General features: G+C 41.5%; 1 protein-coding gene across 1 annotated transcript in view; it reads left to right on the top strand.

Moving 5' to 3' along the window:
* The window catches only part of tmtopsb (teleost multiple tissue opsin b), a 46241-nt gene that overhangs the window by 11240 nt on the left and 15426 nt on the right, over positions 1-19575 (top strand). Inside the window, exon 2 of the mRNA XM_040044338.1 lies at positions 1218-1546. Within this exon, the coding sequence (XP_039900272.1) occupies positions 1218-1546 (329 nt within the window). The remainder of the gene's footprint in view (positions 1-1217; positions 1547-19575) is intronic.

Raw genomic sequence — 19575 nt, 5'->3', positions numbered from 1 at the left:
TTTGATTTTATTGCGTTGGTCAGAAAAAAGAAGCATTTAAAGATCTTTTGAGGTTTCGTTAAATTGTGATGCAATGCGTGTTTCCAGTGTTGTTTGTCAATTAACTACGACATTCTCCTCTGTGAAGGAAAAGCTCTTCAAAAGTCCTTTTAGTTTTTTAGTGTTTTCTGGTTATCATGAAACTAATCTTCTGATTGAGCTTGAATGGAAATGACTACCTGCAGTTCAAATAGTCAGTCTTCAGTAGTTTTTAACTTACTGCCAGTAGCACAAAATCAAAACATTGAACTGAAGAAGAGGGAAAAAAAACAGTATGCAAACTCTAGTTAACCAAAAGAAATGTGAGCATGTGTTGAATACTGCTATTTGGATTCTTTGTAACCCGTATTTTTGTAGCTACAAATGACTGCCAAATGCTAAAAGTGGTACAGAAGCACTCACTGAACGGGGGTATGTCTGATTGCACCTGCTCAAAACATGGCTGTGCAGAATGGACAGATTATAGGTTGCCGCTTTATCAAGCAGCAGTCATTGAAACAAGATTTTCTCACAGGAAAACAAAGGCAGAAACAATCAGTTTAATTTAAACATGACCACCTATCTTTACCTTTCATACCATTTCAAAGGCTTGTTTGGGGGTTAAACCTGGGATTACGAGGCATGGGAATTCATAAATATGAATGAATGTAGAAAGTCAAATAACAGTGAATGCGTTGTATGTGTGATCCTCCCACTACACCCAGAGTGGAGCAGGCTGAAGGCCCTGTACTGGAAAGAAATAAAGTACATAAGCAAAGAGACAAAAACATTCTGATTCGGTTGACATATGATAATGCCTGAAGTAAACATGTGGATGAACAAAAAGCTCAAACCTTAATGCGATCCAAGATGTACAAATTGAAATGAATCCAGCAGGCATTTGCCATCACAGTTACTGTAAAGCTTTCAAAGCAAATGCCAGCTAATGAAGTTCATTCTCCTCTGTTTGTGCCCCAGCAATGCAAAGTTAAACGCTATTAAGATGATCAAAGCGAGCGGAAAATTGACATGACTTTGTATCTAAATGTATCAATCATTAACTCTGAGGGAAACAGAACGCAGTTGCTCCAGTTCTGAGGAAAGCTTTTTCATTCTCCTCTGCTCACTGACTCCCAAAAGCCCAAATATTTGCTTGATATCTGGGTCTGACCACTTGTTCTGAACTTCTCCCTCCTCAGGTATTGTTTCCCTCATCTCATTGGCTGTTTTGTCCTACGAGCGCTACTGCACCATGATGGTGCAGACTATTGCAGACGGTAGAGACTTCCGCCCAACCCTGGCAGGGATCTGCTTCTCCTGGCTTTACTCCGTGGCCTGGACCGTGCCTCCGCTGCTGGGCTGGAGCAGATATGGTCCTGAGGGTCCCGGCACCACCTGCTCGGTTGACTGGAGGACACGTACGCCAAACAATATCTCCTACATCATCTGCCTGTTCACCTTCTGCCTCGTTCTGCCGTTCGGCGTCATCCTCTACTCCTACGGCAAGCTGCTGCACGCCATCAGACAGGTGCGAATCTGCAATATAAATGTTATGAGAGCGTTTGTTCCAAAGTGAGAAAATGAGCCTTTCGGGAAAAACAGAACACTAATTCTGTCATGAGATGTGACTGTCAAGACAGTTGTGTGGAAATGACCCAGATTTGAGATGAGACACCACAAGGTCATCTATACATTGTGTGATTTATATGTAGAGCACAAGAGCGGCCCCTTATCTACGACCTCAATCGAATCACGAGTGTATCATAAGCCTCTCTTTACTGTATAGCCCGGGGCTGCAAAGCCGACAAGAGAGCGGGTAACATGAGTACAAACATTTCAAAGACTTGAGCTTGAAAGCTGAGAAATTTGAACCACCGATCAGGTTTGACTTTTCAACAACCGTCCATTAAAGCTGCCAACATCGTTTTCTTCTCTTGTCTTTAACTTTACGCCTTCGCTGCCGGTCGGGGAGGCTCGGGTCAAACTGCAGCTGTGAGTTTTCTTTTAAAAGCCTCTGAAGCCACATCATATGTGCCAGAGCATAATTGATACCTCGAAGCAAGAAAGAGCAGACAGAGAAAAATGGGAAATCATGACCTGAATTCTGGATGACAGTCATAAATTGTGTCTTCATATTGCTGCTGAGCCGGTGAACTGTTGTAACGGCTCCGGTTATGTCTGAAACTAGGTTGTGTGCTCAGTTCTGTTTTAAATATTAATGGTTTTATTTACACTACCAATCAGAGGTTTGGAGTCCCTCTAGTTCAAGCATTTTGTGTGTTGTGTATTGTCAACATATAGAAAGTACAGCATAGATCTTTAAGATATCATCTCACATTTGACTTCTGTATTTATGACCTTGAAGGAGGTCAAATTCTAATAATTTTTCCTTAAAATTAAATACTACCTAGAGAGTGAACTTTGGAGGAGGTTTATGCTCTCAGAGTGCTTCTGGTTTGTTGTTTAAACATTTTCTAATAATTTATTTTGATGTAGTTTATTTATTTATTTTCAAAATGAGTTTAACTTCACATAATACAAACACAAACCACAGGACTATAACTTGGAGGAAAAAGCTGAAGATAAATTTCACACTTTAGGATTTAGAGTATTATTATTCCCTTCAGGTGTAATCTTTCTATTTCCCTCCTCTCCTGGTTTAAAGTGCTTTGCTCTATGGATTAAACTAGGATTTTGTTGCTCATTTCCAGCTTCATTCTTTTTTAGCATTCTGCCTTATGCCCATATTAAATAGTTCTTGGCTTTTTGACACCATAAGGATCTAAGAGTGGAGAAAAGTAAGCTTCTGGGTCATAGGGATTTCCATTATTTAAAATAATGGAATTTTTGCTCATTTAAACTTAAATATAACTTCTGCATTATCTTGCTTATGAAAATACATCATTTTAATCAGACATAAGGGCAAGATATATATGCAAAGTTAGAAAATGGCTCAATCATTCCAACAATAATGAGATTAAGTCTGCCTTGCACAGTGTTTTTTACCAGCTAGTAGCATTAGCTACATCATCAGTGTGACATTATTACTCATATGTAAAATCCATATAACTTTAAAACTTTAGAGCACAAATCAGTGGACTGTAAAGCAAAATACTCCATTACCTGCCACATAAAATCGTACTATACTTCATTAAACCTCGAGGATACAGGCTTTCACGCTCAGCGCCGGCTAACTGTAGCGCCAAAGCCCAAATAAAAAACAAACAAAAAACATATGAATGTTATGAAAAATGTACATCAAGAGAAGGAACTCTGATTTGCTAATGTTTCTTTTACTTTTATTTCATTGCATGTAATATGGTGACACATGTTAACTTCTTTTTATTCATGAATATAAATGCATTCTTCTCTTCAGGCTGATGGTGCCTGTCTGTAATATGTCGTTCTATTAGGGTCATTAATGAGGTTAAACATTATAATATTATGATATAAACAATTTACACAGAAGCAGCTCCAAAGTAAGTTGTTCTTTAGGTGGAGAGATGGGATGAGTTACATACTCAAGGTCAGAGATGAGTTACTAAACCATATGGACCATATGATGATGGGTGCATAACATAGAATCTATGGATAAAACTTAACAGAAGTGGAGCCAGTGGGCACACTGCTCATTTGTAAGGATATTCTGTAAAGCAGGTGGGGGTGGAGATGTGATATTGAGGTCCCACCTCCTCCTTCATGTTTAATAGCAATCTCACTGGGTAATCAAACTGGGCAAAATGTGAGGTACACCCTGAACAGCTCACCACTGTTGCAGGGCAAACACAGAGACATAGATGCCCATTCACATTCACATTCACATCTAGGGATATTTAACCCAGCATGCCTGTCTTTGGACTGTGAGACGAGGCTGCAGAACCCATGCAGGCACAAGTCCACACAGCTGGCTGGTGAATTTGAACCCAGGGCCCTCCTATTGTGAACAAACAGTGCTCCCACTGTCCTACTGTTGTGTCATCTTTATGACATGCTGCAAAAATTGATTATTGACTACCCGACAAACAAGCTGCAGCATGTCAGACTGCGCAGAGCTGCACAGGGGGTTGTGCTGTCTCCATTCCTCCATTCCTGCTCACCATGCCACATATAGAAATAATCTGATTTTACAGTGGTTGAATGGGCAGGAGGAGTACAAAACACTAGTGGATTTGTGGAGTGGTGTGAGAGGAATCTGCTTCTGAACCTGAATAAGACCAGAGAAATGGTGATCAACTTCAGAAGGAAAAGGACAGCTACAGTCTGTGTCTGTCCTAGGATGGGATGTTTATGTGGTGGAGGGGTACGTGTACCTGGCTGTCCATTTCAACAGTAGGCTGTAGCATAAAAGTGCAAGAGCAAGAGCTCTGTTTTCTAAGGAAGCTGATCCTTCAATGTGTGCAGCAAAATGAAGTAGTGCACTTAGCTGTGGTCTGCAGGGAGAGCAGCATTTTAGCTAGCAGCTTGAAATCTGAAAAAAGAAAGCGACCAGACTTCTTTTAGTTGGTGAGTAGTTCCAGGTGTCTAATACCTGGGACTCTGGAGAAGCCTCTTGGATGCCAAGTGAAATGTATTCACAAACTTAAAGAAGTCCAGTTGCCTTCTTTTTTCCTGGATGACTGAGAACCTACACAGACATCAGAGCGATTAACACCACCAGGCTGAATAAGCGTATTTGGAAGGTTGTTTCTGTGACTGGCTGAAAATTGGACATTTTTACAGCTGTGGAAGAAAGGTCACTGAACAAACTGTAATCCATCATGGATAATCCTAACTACCCTCTGCATTATTTACTGCAGGCAGCAGAGGACACATTGATTCAGCTGTACTGCTAAAAGGACAGGTAGTTTTCTTTGTGTTAGTTTGTGATATAAACACAGATCTCAAAATTAGTTATTAGGATCTCATAACCTATAAAGATTTGTACCTAGTAGTTTATATGTGCTGATGAAATTAATAAAACCATCTCTGAGGTTCAGAGTTTAGGCTAAAATCTTCTACACTTCAACCAGAAATCGGTGAAGGATTTAACAGAGTAATGCAAAATCAGTTTGCAACAAACTTAAAAAGGCAAAATGTGTTTAAGCTGTCAGTGGTAACCCCAACACTAACTTTAGAGAACATCAAAAAGTACCAAACATATAGCTTTTGAAACATGTCAGAATGGGCATTTTTGTGTCTTCTGTATAGCATTAGTGTTGGGTTTAGGGTCATAATCTGTGATGATTGAAGGAAAAATGGGAAATATTTACAATAATCATCTGAAAATGTCTTTCACAAATATAAAACTAAGTGAAGATCATGTTGAGTGATTGAGCCTAACCCGTCAAATAGTTGAAATAAATTCATTTGAAAAAATAATATAAATTAATTGATAAAACTATTTCCAAATCACTGCTGTAAATATTCTGCTTGTCTGTTTATACACAAACAATGGCTCCCTTAATTCTCCTTGTTCTCTTTCTGCATGGATGCCTGTTTGTCATTGCCTTCGCTGTGATGTATGTCCTTCATGTTAATCTGTGACAGCTACATGCACAGTGAGTCTAAGAATTAGGGTTGCCTCAGTTTTCGGCTGTGCATCGTATGTCTTCACATTAACTGTGGGAACTGTTCGTTTCTATTAGCCCTGTGGGTGTTGTCTGTGTTGATGTTGTTTGCACAAGAATTTAATTTGCCACACCATTTGCTGGTTCATGTACCGTGCTTCTCTGGGTCTTTTCCATGCCTGCAAGCATAAGGAACTTTTTTTTACTAGTTGTTTGGAGCAGAGACTCAATTTAAGTGTAACTGTATGCAATAATCACTAGTTCAAATATTCTCTGTATTGCAGTGTTACCTGTGAGTAAGCGAAGAAGAAAATAGTTACACACTTTCACTGAAGTCTCAATAATGCAACTGTTTTGGTTGTATTAACATTAAAAGCATGACCCCATACTAAATGCAAACATGTCACATTGTAACTTTTCAAAGTCAGTCTTCTTCTGCATCGCTAACGTGGAGGCTGGTAATCTCTGGAGGTCACCATCAGTTGGCTTCCTTTTATCCATACTGAGATATTTCAACCCATCAGATGGATTGTCCCAAAAATATGTTGCAAATGTGCATGTTTGTTGTCCAAAGAGGATTAAACCTTATTACATTAACCATATCAGATTTCAAAGCATCATTTAAATTCACATTCTATCGTAAACTGTGATTAAATTCCTTAAGATATGGAGACAAGGAGTGGAGCAGTTGGTACAGATAAAGAAAGTGATGCTGCAGACTCGGTTACTTTATCAGTGACGCCATCTGAATTAATTAAGCAGAGGAAGACGGGCCAGATGTAGTGAGAAGTCTCTTAGCATACTGCATCCTGTCAGTGATGGCAGGTACATTGATGGATGTACTGTAGGTGTAGAGAACCAGGACACCCCCCCCCCCAAAAAAACAAACAAGCAGAGGGTATAGCTGAGCAGGAAGATGACTATTGAGATTGACAGCTGCGATATTTTTTTAATGTCGTTTTGGCAGTTACTGTATACACTCTGTTTTTTTTAATGCCCTTCACAGTTTCCTGTGGTCGACACCAAGTCAAACCTGGATCATCTTACATAAACAGTTTTTTTGGTAATGATTAAGATTTTTTAGAAAACTGTGTCTGGTTTTATTCATATTAAACAAGTGTGTTAAACAAACAAGCAAACAAACAAACAAAGATATAGTCATAGACAGATGGTTTCTTCTGTCTGCATTCTTGTTTCTGATGATTTCTGAGTCTCAGTTAATGTTCTCTGTGTTGTTGTGCTGGTGCTTACTTTCTACATCTATGGTTCTTAGGCTACGTCCACACGTACACGGGTATTCTTGAAAACTGAGATTTTTTGTTTTCGTTTTAAAAAAGAATCCCGTCCACACGTAAACGCAGAAATGAAGAAAAACGCTGCTAGGAACATGCCAAAGCAACAGGTGGAGATATATATTCCTAACTGTGTAGAAATGTTGGCCAATCAGAAGTCTAGAAGCCTCGGTGGGAAAAAATAAACAAAGCTGGGGCATAGAAGCAGAACCGAGTCATATGTGTGGAGGGACAGTAACTGTGTGTGTATATGTAAGCATTTAAACACTGCAGAGAGTACCAGTAACAGTAACAGTATTGTAGAAATTCATTTCACCGAAACAATAACGTGGCGCACAGTGTGACGTCAAAAAAGGCGCACACCTTTGACGCTGCGTTTTCTCCATTTTTCTCGTCCACACGTAAATGCAAAAACTGAGTCTTTGAAAGTCTCCACCCTGGCAGGCGTTTTTAGAAATCTCCATTTTCAGTGACCGAAAACGTCGTTTGCGTGTGGACGAAAGATGCGAACGCAGAGAAAAATCTGCGTTTTCAAAAATACCCAGGTACGTGTGGACGTAGCTTTAGTCTTCAGTCACACAGGTCTAGAGATATAAAATGTAGATTCAGCAGCAAGTTGGTGAATGTCTGCTGACTATTTCCAGGTAAAATCAGCTGGAAAAAGGCTGCTGCACTGAAAACACTTGAGGAAAGTGTGATGCTAACTGGAAACTTTACCCTTCAAAGTAAAAGTTGGGCTTTTCGAAACATGTTGGTTTGTCTCCAGTTCTGGTATCTGTTGCACTTCATGGTTTCATCTTTATCCACTGCCAAAGCAATTGCAAGGATGCTTGTGGTGTAGCACTACACACCTCTCCACAACCAACTTCACCTAGCCCCAAATACACGTTTCCCCTGTGATCAGTGGTTGCCAGAAGGTTGCCAACTGGTCTCTGGACAGAATTTTACATTGCAAAATATTTTATGATTGTGTCTATTTGACATATATTCTGTTGAGGTTTTGTTTTCTTGTCTTTTCATTTAAATCTATTTTTATTATTATTATATGGTCAAAGTAGGTTTCCCAGCATTCCTGTTATATCTGTGCCTGACTCACTCTGTGTTTATGCATTGGTCCTTTTTGTTTCCTTGTCTCATACTTCTTGTTTGTGACCATGTTTCCCTTGTTTACTTCCTGTTTTACTATGAAGTGTGTTTACCTGTTTGTTAATTATATTCATCTGTGTCCCTCTCCTTCCTGTTTCCTCATTACCAGTTAGTCTCTGTGTGTATAAAGACCCGTGTTTCCTCTCTGTCCTTGTCAAGTCGTCTGGTAATGTTTCTTTGGGTGTACCTTGTTAATTTCTTCAGGGATGCTTCCTTGTGCTTTGATTTCCACTTTCTTTCCACTTTTGCACTCCATATTTTTCCTATTCGCATCTGCCATTAAAGGCTCATCTGTAGAGTTGGATTTCTTGTAAGATTACAACAGATCATCTTCATTCATGATCTCAGATCATTAATGTAAAGCAGAATTGGTCTACAAATGTGCACTCCTAACATGGTTCAGATTAAGCATAAGTAGCCAAAGTTTTATATAATTAAGTCAGTATATGTACATGTGTACATGTACGAGTGATCCAGACACTAGCATTCAGGGAGTTTTTATTCTTGGCTCTGTATGTTGTCGTTGAGAGCAGATATCCTTTATTCAATCATCTCAGTCAAAGTCACCTGCTAGGCTTAGGCATCCAATCAGAAAAATGTTGGCTTTAAGGGAGAGCGCCTAAAATGACCCAGAAGTTGGTGTCTCAGGACTTGGTGCAGAGCAAACGAGGAGTGTAAATACTGGACTTTTATTCACTGGAAACGCATGTAGGTTGAGAATTGTTAGGTAACTTGATAAATATGTCAGCCAAACAATCACTGCAATGGGAGAGAAAGTGTGCTAATAAATCCTTCCTGTCACTCTGTAATAAAAAGCTAAATGGATGCAATCAGTGGGAATTTTCTTTTATACTGAACAGTCAGTGACATTTTCATTTCGCTTAACCACATCAGATCTGCTGGTTTTGCTGGTCAATAAAAGAACAATATGCAGTTTGTTTTCACAGAAAGATACTGAGGAAAGTTTGAGAAAGATTGTTTCTTTCTGTCCACTAAATTAAGCCATGTTTCTACAGAGTAAGCCCTTAAGGCAGGAAGATAGCTCTTTGTTTCATGTATTAGTTCTGCGACTTAGAAATCTTTCATTCACGGCTGGTGGCGATCCACTTGAAGTCATTAAACTATCATTCTAATTACCAAGTTGATAAGTGATTTATTAAAACAAACTTGTTGCCAGAATCTTAAAACAAGAGTTGAACTGATAGTCCCTCTGGTTAATGAGCTGATAAGGATCCTAATCATTTTCTCAGCTTTGTTGTGATGTGGTGATTTTATAATCGAATGTTGCGTGAGGATCGCTGGCAAGTTTTCTAATTAACCGCAGCAAAATGCAGCTTCCCGTGGAGACAGACAAGAGAAAATGCTCACGGTGAGGAAGATTGGCATCAGCTGGGGAATGCGTTTAGCTTTGCTTTGCTGCCTTGCATGTGTGCTGATGTTTGTCGTCTCACAGCGGCGTAGGCGTAAGGTTACCTGGGGTTAAGATAATCCCTTGCTTACACAGCATGTATTTTTCACACTTGCAGGACAAACAAATAAAGCCATCCCCTTAGTTTTGCGATTGAATCTCTTGAGTGTGTTTGTTCAAGCCACATACCAAGCAGAAGAAACTGAAACTGAAGAGGGAGAAGAGTTCCTTCAGGCTTCTGCATCTTTGCTAGCAATGTGAGTTTTGCTTGCTTTACTCCACATTTGTAATCCTTTACAGTTTTATTGAAACCTCGGAGCCCGTAATTTAAAACAATTTAGCATTAGCATTATGTGACGGGTATGACCGCAGCGAGGTGTGACCTGTGTAACCGATGTCACTGGTGTGATGTTACGCAGCCTTTGCAGATGGCAGCGCGTTGTTACCTGAGGGGTGTATACTGAGCTCTCTCCTGTCCTCACTCTGCACCTACGACTGCACGGCCACTAGTATCTCTTATTTTATTGTGAAGGAGGATCTCAGTGCCTTTAAACTTTATTGCTAAGAGAACCATCTCACCCTCAATGTCACAAAAACAGAAGAGATGATAGTGGACTTCTAATGATAATAATGGATTGGATTTATATAGCGCTTTTCAAGGCACCCAAAGCGCTTTACAATGAATGCCACTATTCATTCACTCTCACATTCACACACTGGTGGAGGCAGCTACAGTTGTAGCCACAGCTGCCCTGGGGCAGACTGACAGAAGCGAGGCTGCCATATCTCGCCATCGGCCCCTCTGGCCAACACCAGTAGGCGGTAGGGTAAAGTGTCTTGCCGACGGACGCAACGACCAGGACAGAGAGCCCGGGGATACGAACCGGCGACCTTCCAGTTACAGATGCGCTTCTCAACCCCATGAGCCACGACCTTCTATAGGTGTAGTAAAGCACATACCCGATCACCATCAATGGCGCTGCAGTGGAAAGAGTGAACAGCTTCCGTTTCCTAGCTGTACATCTGGCGGAGGATCTCACATGGTCAGTTCACACGAACAACATACCCCTTCATAGACAGCGCAGTTTGACGGGTGTGACAAACTGCGCTACCCATGACAGTGTGTTACCCGTGAAACCATGCTGCCCATGAAACTGCGCTGCCCGTGTAACCGCGCTGCCTATGAAAACACACTACCCATGAAACTGTAATACCCGTTAAACCAAGCTGCCAGTTAAACCGCGCAGGCAGCACGGTGTGACAGGTGTGACGGGCAGTGTGACGGGTGTGACAGCAGCGCGTTTCTAATCTGTGTGACTGATGTGGCGTCATACAACCTTCACAGACAGCAGCAAGGTGCAACTGGTGTGATGCATTCAAAGCTCTTTTTTTGGATATTGCCTGCTTTTTATTCTCTTATCTGTCAAGATGATCCAACACTGCTTTAATAATGTTGAAATCTGGGGAGGCAAATTCTGTTGCCAGTTGGTATTGCATGGCAGGCCTTTTCTATGTTCATAATTCTTTCAATTTTCCAGTATCGCCAGTACCACTGGCTGAAATGCAGCCCCTAACCATGACAGAGCTTCCACTCAATTTCTTCAGACTTCTTTAAACTCTCTCCACACCATGTTGAGAGATGTCAAGTGGACAATAACCAATAGTTCTTTGGGAATCACCTTGTTGGTGCAGAAATACCATTTAATGCCAGTCAAACTGTATTATCTGTGGCATTTTTCACAGATTAAGCTACATAATTATATGAATAAATGTGGTTTTTTTAAAAGACAAACTGCTAACAAAGTGGCTAAAGATGCAGTTTAAAGCTGGTTAATTTTGCCACTAATTAAAGAACAAAAACCATCATTCTCCCTTCATAGTCTTAATGTGCCTGATAATATGTAATAAAAATAGTTTAATCCCCAAGTAGCTAAATTAAGTGAAATTAATCAGAAAGTGTTCCCCATTCTAAAACAATCTCATAACTAAACCGCTCTTGGTTTAACAAACACAGCATCCTGGTTCTGTAAACGCTTCGCTCTTTTCTATTGCAGCACACAACACTGACAGCTGATATGTTAAACCTTGAAAAAAAAATGAGAATCTACTGAAATGCACTACTCCCATTCACTGGCAGAAAAACAAAGTCAGCAAAGTATCTGTTTTATTGATGGGGCCCGTCAGAGATTTCAAACATATTTATTAAAATGTTTCTGTTTCTTAGCCTTAAAGCTTCTTTAAGAATATGTGTACTGCAAGAACCTGGTGTATAATTTTCAGCTGACGGAGCTTTTGTGTGTGAAGTACCACAAAGACTTGTCATCAAATCTTTATGCATTAATTATCATAATGATATATATATCAATATATTTTTTTAAATGTACTTGTTGTTTTCTGTCTAAATAGATTTTATTCTATTATTAGGTTACTTTTGGTTGATTGCTGATGCACAGGTTTATAAACTGATACTACAGGTGCTACTACTAAAAATGACTCCGAATCTCAGTCTGCAAACATGCAAAGGCAAGCACAATTATTTTAGCTTGAAAAAAAAACCCCATGACGATCATCTTGGATCAAATTTTGATTGACATTCTATGAGAATAAAGTTATATTGCACCTCAAATCAAACAAAAACAAAAAGCACAATGTGACACATGACTGACGAGAGGAAGGCGATGAAATGCATCTCCACAGACTAGCTGGAGATGTCTATGTGGCTGTGTCAGTGAGAGAGATGGGAGTGGCTGAGAAAGAAAGGAGAAAACGAAATGAAAGACATGTTTGTTTCTCTTCATTTAACACAACAGATAGAGAGGCCTCCAAAGAGGCCTCTCAGAAGGCAAGAATTGGCTATTGGATGCAAATAAAGCTATTGGATTCCAGTTTTTTCTCTTATTCAGAATGAAGAGACAAGAAAAAGAGTAGTAGGTACCCATGATTACCAGTCACGACTGAAAAAGAAAGTAGAAAGGAGGCTTTAAAATAAGCTAAAATGACAAACATAGCGATGAAAGAGTAGAGTGTACGTACTGGCACTGAATGTAAACAAATGACCAAAAGAGAAGATCCCTCCAGTAATAGCAGGTTATAGGAGTGGTTTGGTAGCAGCATTGAAAAACACCTCAGCAGAAGCTTTGCAGATAGAGCAGGTAGAGCTGTTTTGCAAGTCATTCACTGTTAAGGTGAGCAACTCAGACTCAGTCTGCAAAACTGTAATTGACATGGGATGCGACAGCTTTCTCCCCAGTGAGTGGAAAAAGCTCATGTGGCTACATTACTGTTGCCTCCTGTGGAACTCTGTGCCCTTGTCCCCGACCTTTTAGACCTTCTTTGCAACCTTGATGACTTTAAACAGAGTGACAGCCTCGAGTAACCTCACCACTCTTAGACTGAAAATGAAAGGAAGTTCAAACCATTGGCTTGCTTTATGTGTAACAGTCTTACTAATATGGTTAAATTTAATACTTTGGAACTGGTGAAACAGACAGGAAATTTCACCGTGGGTTGTCTTTTTGAGGAGATTCTGTATAACTACCATTAGGACTTTAAAAGGAGCTTTCTTAATGTAACCCTCAGCTTATGAGATGTATTAAACAGTTGCCAAAGTTTGATGTGATGCGAAATAATTTTTTAATGTTGATAAAATGTAATAGTCATACACTTTAAATGGTGACTGCACCATTTAATATATTTTTGTCTTTCTAAAAGGGGGAACAAGTCTGCACACTATTTCAATTAAATTCATTTATTTGTCTCCAATTCTTTAGCAAAAAATTGAGTTAATGTTTTAAGAATTAAACTATTAAATTAAAGCATTTAGGTCAGAACACAAAGCCTAAGCTTTTGGCTGACCTTATTTTTTGCGAGTTTATCCATCTCTGCTTAAACCTGTTTAAACCATCTTTAATCTATGTTTAATTTAAGCATCCATCAATGCAATTAGAGCAAATAATTTAAATCTAATATCTCCCCTTGAAGTTGACCCCTTTAAGTTGGAATTTTAACATGGTGGTGGTAGTGTGATAGTCTGGGGCTGGATAATGTCTGGTTTATGTCCTGAGGTTCGATGGTGCTTGGGTTCGGCAGCAAGACAAAAAAACAAAATGAAAGTTTTGAGGTACATTAGTCAAAAAACTCATTGTCAGTTAATTCATATTCCTTGATTGCAGTTCTTGTTGCCAAGGGTAGCAGAGCCAGTCATTAGGGTTAAGGGGCAATTACTTTTCCACACAGCACCAGGTTCAAGGTTCAAGGTTCAAGGTTCTTTATTTGTCACATGCATAGTTATACAAGTATAACACACAGTGAAATGTAGGCTGACACGCTCCTCGACATGTGCAAAAATTGGGGGGGGGGGGGGGGTGTAGAGGAAGAACATTATATATATATATATATATATATATATATATATATATATATATATATATATATATATATATATATATATATATATATATATATATATATATATATACACATACATATATATATATATATATATATATATACACACACACACACACACACACACACACACATATAGTATATACACTGGGTGAATGTGCAGTAGTAGCAGCAAGCAGGTGAATTCTGTATATTAATATGAATAGACATCTGACTATTTTACAGGAGACAATATAAACATATTTAAAATTAAAGGAATTTGAAATGTACATTGTGCCTTGGTTTAGTGTCTGGAAGAGTCCTTGTCTCAGTCAATTATAGATGATGTGAGAGGGCGGGTGTGTGTGTTTAGGGCACGGATGGCTTGGGGATAGAAGCTCCTCTTGAGTCTCTCTGTCCTTGCCCGGAAGATGCGGAACCTTCTACCAGATTGCAGAAGTTGGAACAGTTTGTTGCCAGGATGGGACGGGTCCTTCAGTATCTGCGCTGCTCTAGTCCGGCATCTCCTGGTGTAGGTGTCCTGAAGCGGGGGGAGAGCAATCCTGCAGCAGCGTTCTGCTGTACGGATCACTCTCTGGAGAGCTTTTTGGTCCTTCACACAGCTGTTCCCAAACCACGATGTCATGTTCTGTGTGAGGATGCTCTCCACAGCGCCTGTATAGAAAATCCTGAGGATCTTTGGAGAGACCCTGAACTTCCTCAGTTGTCGTAGGTGATACAGGCGCTGCCTAGCCTTTTTGGTCTGGACCTGAATGTGGGCAGACCATGTCAGGTCTGAGGAGATGTGGACACCAAGATACTTGAAGGACTGCACCCTCTCCACTGGAGCTCCATTGATGATGATGGGCTTGTAGTCTCTGTGCTGACCCCTTCTGAAGTCCACCACCAGCTCCTTGGTCTTGCTGACGTTCAGCTGGAGGTGGTTGTCCTGGCACCACGATGCCAGATTCTTCACTTCATCCATGTAGGCCGCCTCATCGTTGTTGGAGATGGCACCCAACACCACTGTGTCGTCAGCAAACTTCACAATGGTGTTGGAGCCATGGGTGGCCACACAGTCTGAAGTGTAGAGGGAGTAGAGCAGTGGCGAGAGGACACATCCCTGAGGTGCTCCTGTGTTGATGGTGATGCTGTTGGAGAAGCACCTGCCCACCCTCACCACCTGAGTTCTGCCAGTGAGGAAGTCCAACACCCATGCACACAGACGGCTGTTAAGTCCCAGATCCCTCAGCTTTGTGAACAGTCTGCAGGGCACTATTGTGTTAAACGCTGAACTGTAATCAACAAACAGCATTCGCACATAGTTACCCTGTTTCTTGTCCACGTGGCTGAGAGTGGTGTGTAGGACGTGGGCGATGGCATCCTCTGTGGATCTGTTGGATCTGTAGGCGAACTGCAGCGGATCTGTGGTGTCTGGGATGGAGGAGGAGATGATGTTCTTCAGCAGCCTCTCAAACACCTTCATTACTACCGAGGTCAGTGCAACTGGCCGGTAATCGTTCAGGGATGAGGGTTTGCTGTTCTTGGGCACAGGGATGATGGTGGATCTTTTGAAGCATGTGGGGACCACAGACTTCGCCAGGGACTCGTTGAAGATGTAAGTGAACACACCTGCTAGCTGGTCAGCACAGCAGCGCAGCAGACGGCCGGTGATGCCGTCTGGCCCCGCCGCTTTCCTTGTGTTCACTCTCCTCAGTGCCGCTCGGACGTCATGCTCCGCGATGCTGGTCACCGGGCTCTCGCTGATGACGTCACTGTCCTCGGTAGTCAGGCGGTAGATAGCATTAGCCGCCTGGCTAACCTCGAAACGGGCGTAGAACCGATTCAGCTCGTTGGTGAATGCAGAGTCGGCGTTGATCGGCGCAGTGTCCCTGGCTTTGTAGTCCGTAATGGTGCGTAGTCCGTGCCACATACTCCGTGTGTCGCCCTGGTGGAAGCGGGACTCCACACGTTCCCGGTACCTGCGTTTGGCATCTCTCACCGCGCGCCGCACGCCGTATGAGGCCGCTTTGTAGGCGCTCATATCGCCAGTGGCGAGACCCGCGTTGTAGGAGGCGGTCCTGGCGTTTACTGCAGTGCGGATCGATCTGTCCATCCACGGTTTCTGGTTTGGGAATGTGGTGACTCTCGCAGTGGGGATAATCTCCTCCGTTAGCATATTGACGAAGCATACTGCTACTTCCGTAAACTCGTTGATGTCGACTGCGCATGCTCTGAACATGTCCCAGTCTACGTCGTTGAGTGCGTCCTGTAGCGTAGCTTCTGATTGGGCAGTCCACCGTTTTACCTCCCTCTTGGTCACGTCTTCCCTCCGTATGCTTTGTTTATACTGGGGAATGAGGAAGATGGCGTTGTGGTCAGACTTCCCAAAAGCCGGGTGTGAGACAGCTTTGTAGCCCTGCTTGTATGGCGTATAGCAGTGATCCAAAATCCGATCCCCTCTCGTTGGACACGAGACATGCTGATAAAAGTTTGGCATGACTTGTCTGAGGTTCGCTTTGTTAAAGTCTCCTGCTACAATGAGGGCTGCGCCCGGGTCCTTGTTTTGAAGCGAGCTCAGCACATCATGTAATTCGGACAAAGCCATACCTGTGTCCGCTTGGGGTGGGATGTAGACCGCCGTGGCGATGACTGAGGTGAACTCACGGGGCAGATAGAAAGGGCGGCACTTAATGCTCAGGAACTCCAGATGTGGCGAGCAGCCGCTGGAGAGAGTAGAAATGCTCCTGGCATCACACCACTTTCTGTTTATCATGAAACACACTCCCCCACCTTTGGTTTTGTTAGACTCTGCCGTTCTGTCCGCGCGGAGCACAAAGAATGAATCCGACGGAGTTACGGCCTGGTCCGGCACGGTGGGGGTCAGCCATGTCTCCGTGAAGCACAGAATGTTGCAGTCCCTCATGTCACGTTGGAAGGTGACCCTTGCTCTTAGGTCATCGAGCTTGTTCTCCATGGATTGTACATTGGCCAGTAGGATACTGGGCAGTGGTGCGCGATGCGCCTGCTGTCTCAGTCTGTTCCTAATACCAGCGCGTTTTCCCCGGCGCTTCTTTGTTCTGTGCCTCGGATGAGCGGCCCGTCCTTTGTTGTTCTCCGCGCCGCGTAGAATCTCTGGCGGCCAGGAAGGGTCGGGTTTAAAAGTGTCCAAGATTAGATGTGCAACCTTGGCACCGATGTTTACAAGTGATCCGCTGTCGTATACTATAAGACTAGAGGATTTTGGGATGTAAACCAGAGCAAAAAATAGGTAGGTAGGTTTGGATGGCTTTTTTCCCCCTTAATAAATGAAATCATCATTTTAAAACTTTATTTTGGATTTACCCAGGTTATCTTTGTCTAATATTAAATTTTGTTTGATTATCTGAAATATAAAAACTAAGAAGAATGCTTTTTCACAGAGCTGTACATTTTGCCTCTAGACAGTTTTACTTATCTGGTAATCTGACTACTCCACTCCTTTCTGCATCTGTCCCTCTGGTTTACGCAAAGCTTGCTTAATAATACTTTTTTCTATCCCCGTGCTGTCATCTCTTAGGTGATTTTATAAAAATGAAGTTGATGTCCATAAAAACTGATCTATTTGATTAGGAAATGATGAGAACATAGTTAGGGGTGGGTTTTTATAATCGATTCATCAATTAAAATCGATTCTGGCTTGGATAACGTAAAATCGATTCATTAAAATCCTGAATCGATTTTTTTAATATAAATTTATTTTGCCCGAAATGCCAGAATCTCTGGTGACATCTCACAAAATTTCAAGAACCACCAAACAGCTAAGACAGTAAATGAGAGCAGGTACACGGATTCTGCACATAGACTTAAACACACAGCGCGACCCGCGGATCAGAATCAGTTAGATGTCGCCTTTCTCACGGTCGGGGCTGAAAGCCGACAGCTCGCTGATTCTGATCTGTCGGCGGGTCCGCGCTTTGTGTTCACGCCCTTTATGAGCCGATTCTAAAGCTGTTAGTTTGATCTCTCTCCAAACAATATTGACCGAACCCGCAGCAAAAGATCCAAACGCTTCACATAAACATCGTCATGAATTCACTCTGACTTTTACTGTTTTGCTTCCACCGTGATGCACAGCTCTCTCTCTCTCTCTCTGTACTTCAAGAACAGTTTCCCTTTCTTCATTATTCGCTTGCTTGTTATGCACAAGTCTACTGTTGTTTACAGCGCTGTCAGCCGCTGTTTTTTTCCCTTTTACATTCTTCCGAAAAGAAAACCTCATTTCTGCTGTTCAATACTGAACAAATTTAAACTTTTTAAAATTATTCAAAATGCAAAACGCTTAGCCATGTCTCTAATAAAACCGCTGTAACTTCAGAGGTAATGTTCATATGCTGATTAATGGTTTTCTTTTGTTTTTGATGTACTGCAGAATATTTTTATAAAATCCCAGGCCAGGAAAATCACCTTCATGTTTTTCTGTGTTTTATCTTCAGCTACTTTGACACAAAGGCATCTGCTGTGACGCTTACACCTGTGATAAAGTCTTGTGTGTGTCAGCTTCCTTTTTATTGATACAAAAATATGTAAATGTGCTGATCTGAATTATAATATTTCTGACTGTCAAAACTTCCCAGATTTAAATCGAATCGAATCGAATTAAATTGAATCGTGGATCGAATCGATTCGGGACCTTGTGAATCGGAATTGAATCGATTCTAGAAATCAGTGACAATACCCAGCCCTAAACATAGTGCTGCCTAGAATTGCAGTTTTATGGGCTGGCAAGAACTTTTCATCTCCTCCTTGTGAAGAGTTGCAGACTTAAGATTCAGGATGCACACTGAACTTTCTGCTCTGCATACAACTGTACACATTTAATCTCATTCATCCTTCAGCTCCTTCAGTATATTGGACAGTAAGGTCTGGACTTTCCTTCCATTCAGGAATTACGGATGCATAGACTGCTTGTTGAATTGCTTTTGTCTGGGACAAATGACCAGAAGGGCTGAATTGCAATTTTGCCCTTTGTGTCACAGTACAAACACTTTTTACTTTGAGACTAGTTCAAACTAACTAACTAAAAATCATTTATATTCATATCATTAGACAATATTTATTTAGAGAGAAGATCCAGATGTACTCTTCTTTCAACCAGATGAGGTCTGTAGGACATGCTTTAAATCTCTCAGGCATGAAATATGGCAAATGTTTGTTCAGCTTAGTACTGATGAGATTTTGATTCCTGCAGAAACTCATCAGGGAAAGTCTTGAGCTTCTGTCCACTGCTGTGTACAGGAGCCTTTGACGCCCATGTTTTACTTATCATTCTACTTAACATCTATAACTTAGTTCAGATTCATCATTTCCAAAGAAAAGCTAGAGATGCTCACACATTCTGCTTGTATGCAAACTCCAGCCGTCAACCCAGCAACGTGATGGAGCATGTCCTTGATCGTGTGACACTTTGTGCGCTATGTCTGACCTGATGCTGTCACATGTCCAAACATATCTTAGTTTTTCTAGCATACTCTGCCTTAAAAATGTGCTTCAGGGGGTAGAGGTTTGAAATAATCTTCAAACATCCTCCACGTCCAGCTGACACAGCAGCTGTCACATGGATTGAGAGGCTACAGTTTGCTGAGAGTAATGTGGAAGACGTGATTTTGTTCTCCAAATGTTCATTTTTTTACTTGAAATTTCAACAGTTGACACATAATGGAAGCAAGCACAAGTGCCTAAACACAAGTGCATGTTTGTTGTCTGTAATACAAACCAGTGCGTGCCAAGTGCAGGTTTA

This window comes from Simochromis diagramma, unplaced genomic scaffold, assembly GCF_900408965.1.
Source record: "Simochromis diagramma unplaced genomic scaffold, fSimDia1.1 OVJJ01000602.1, whole genome shotgun sequence".
In the NCBI taxonomy this organism is placed as follows: Eukaryota; Metazoa; Chordata; class Actinopteri; order Cichliformes; family Cichlidae; genus Simochromis; species Simochromis diagramma.
Note: the sequence above shows the minus strand (reverse complement) of the source record. Positions and strands in the feature narration are given on the sequence as shown.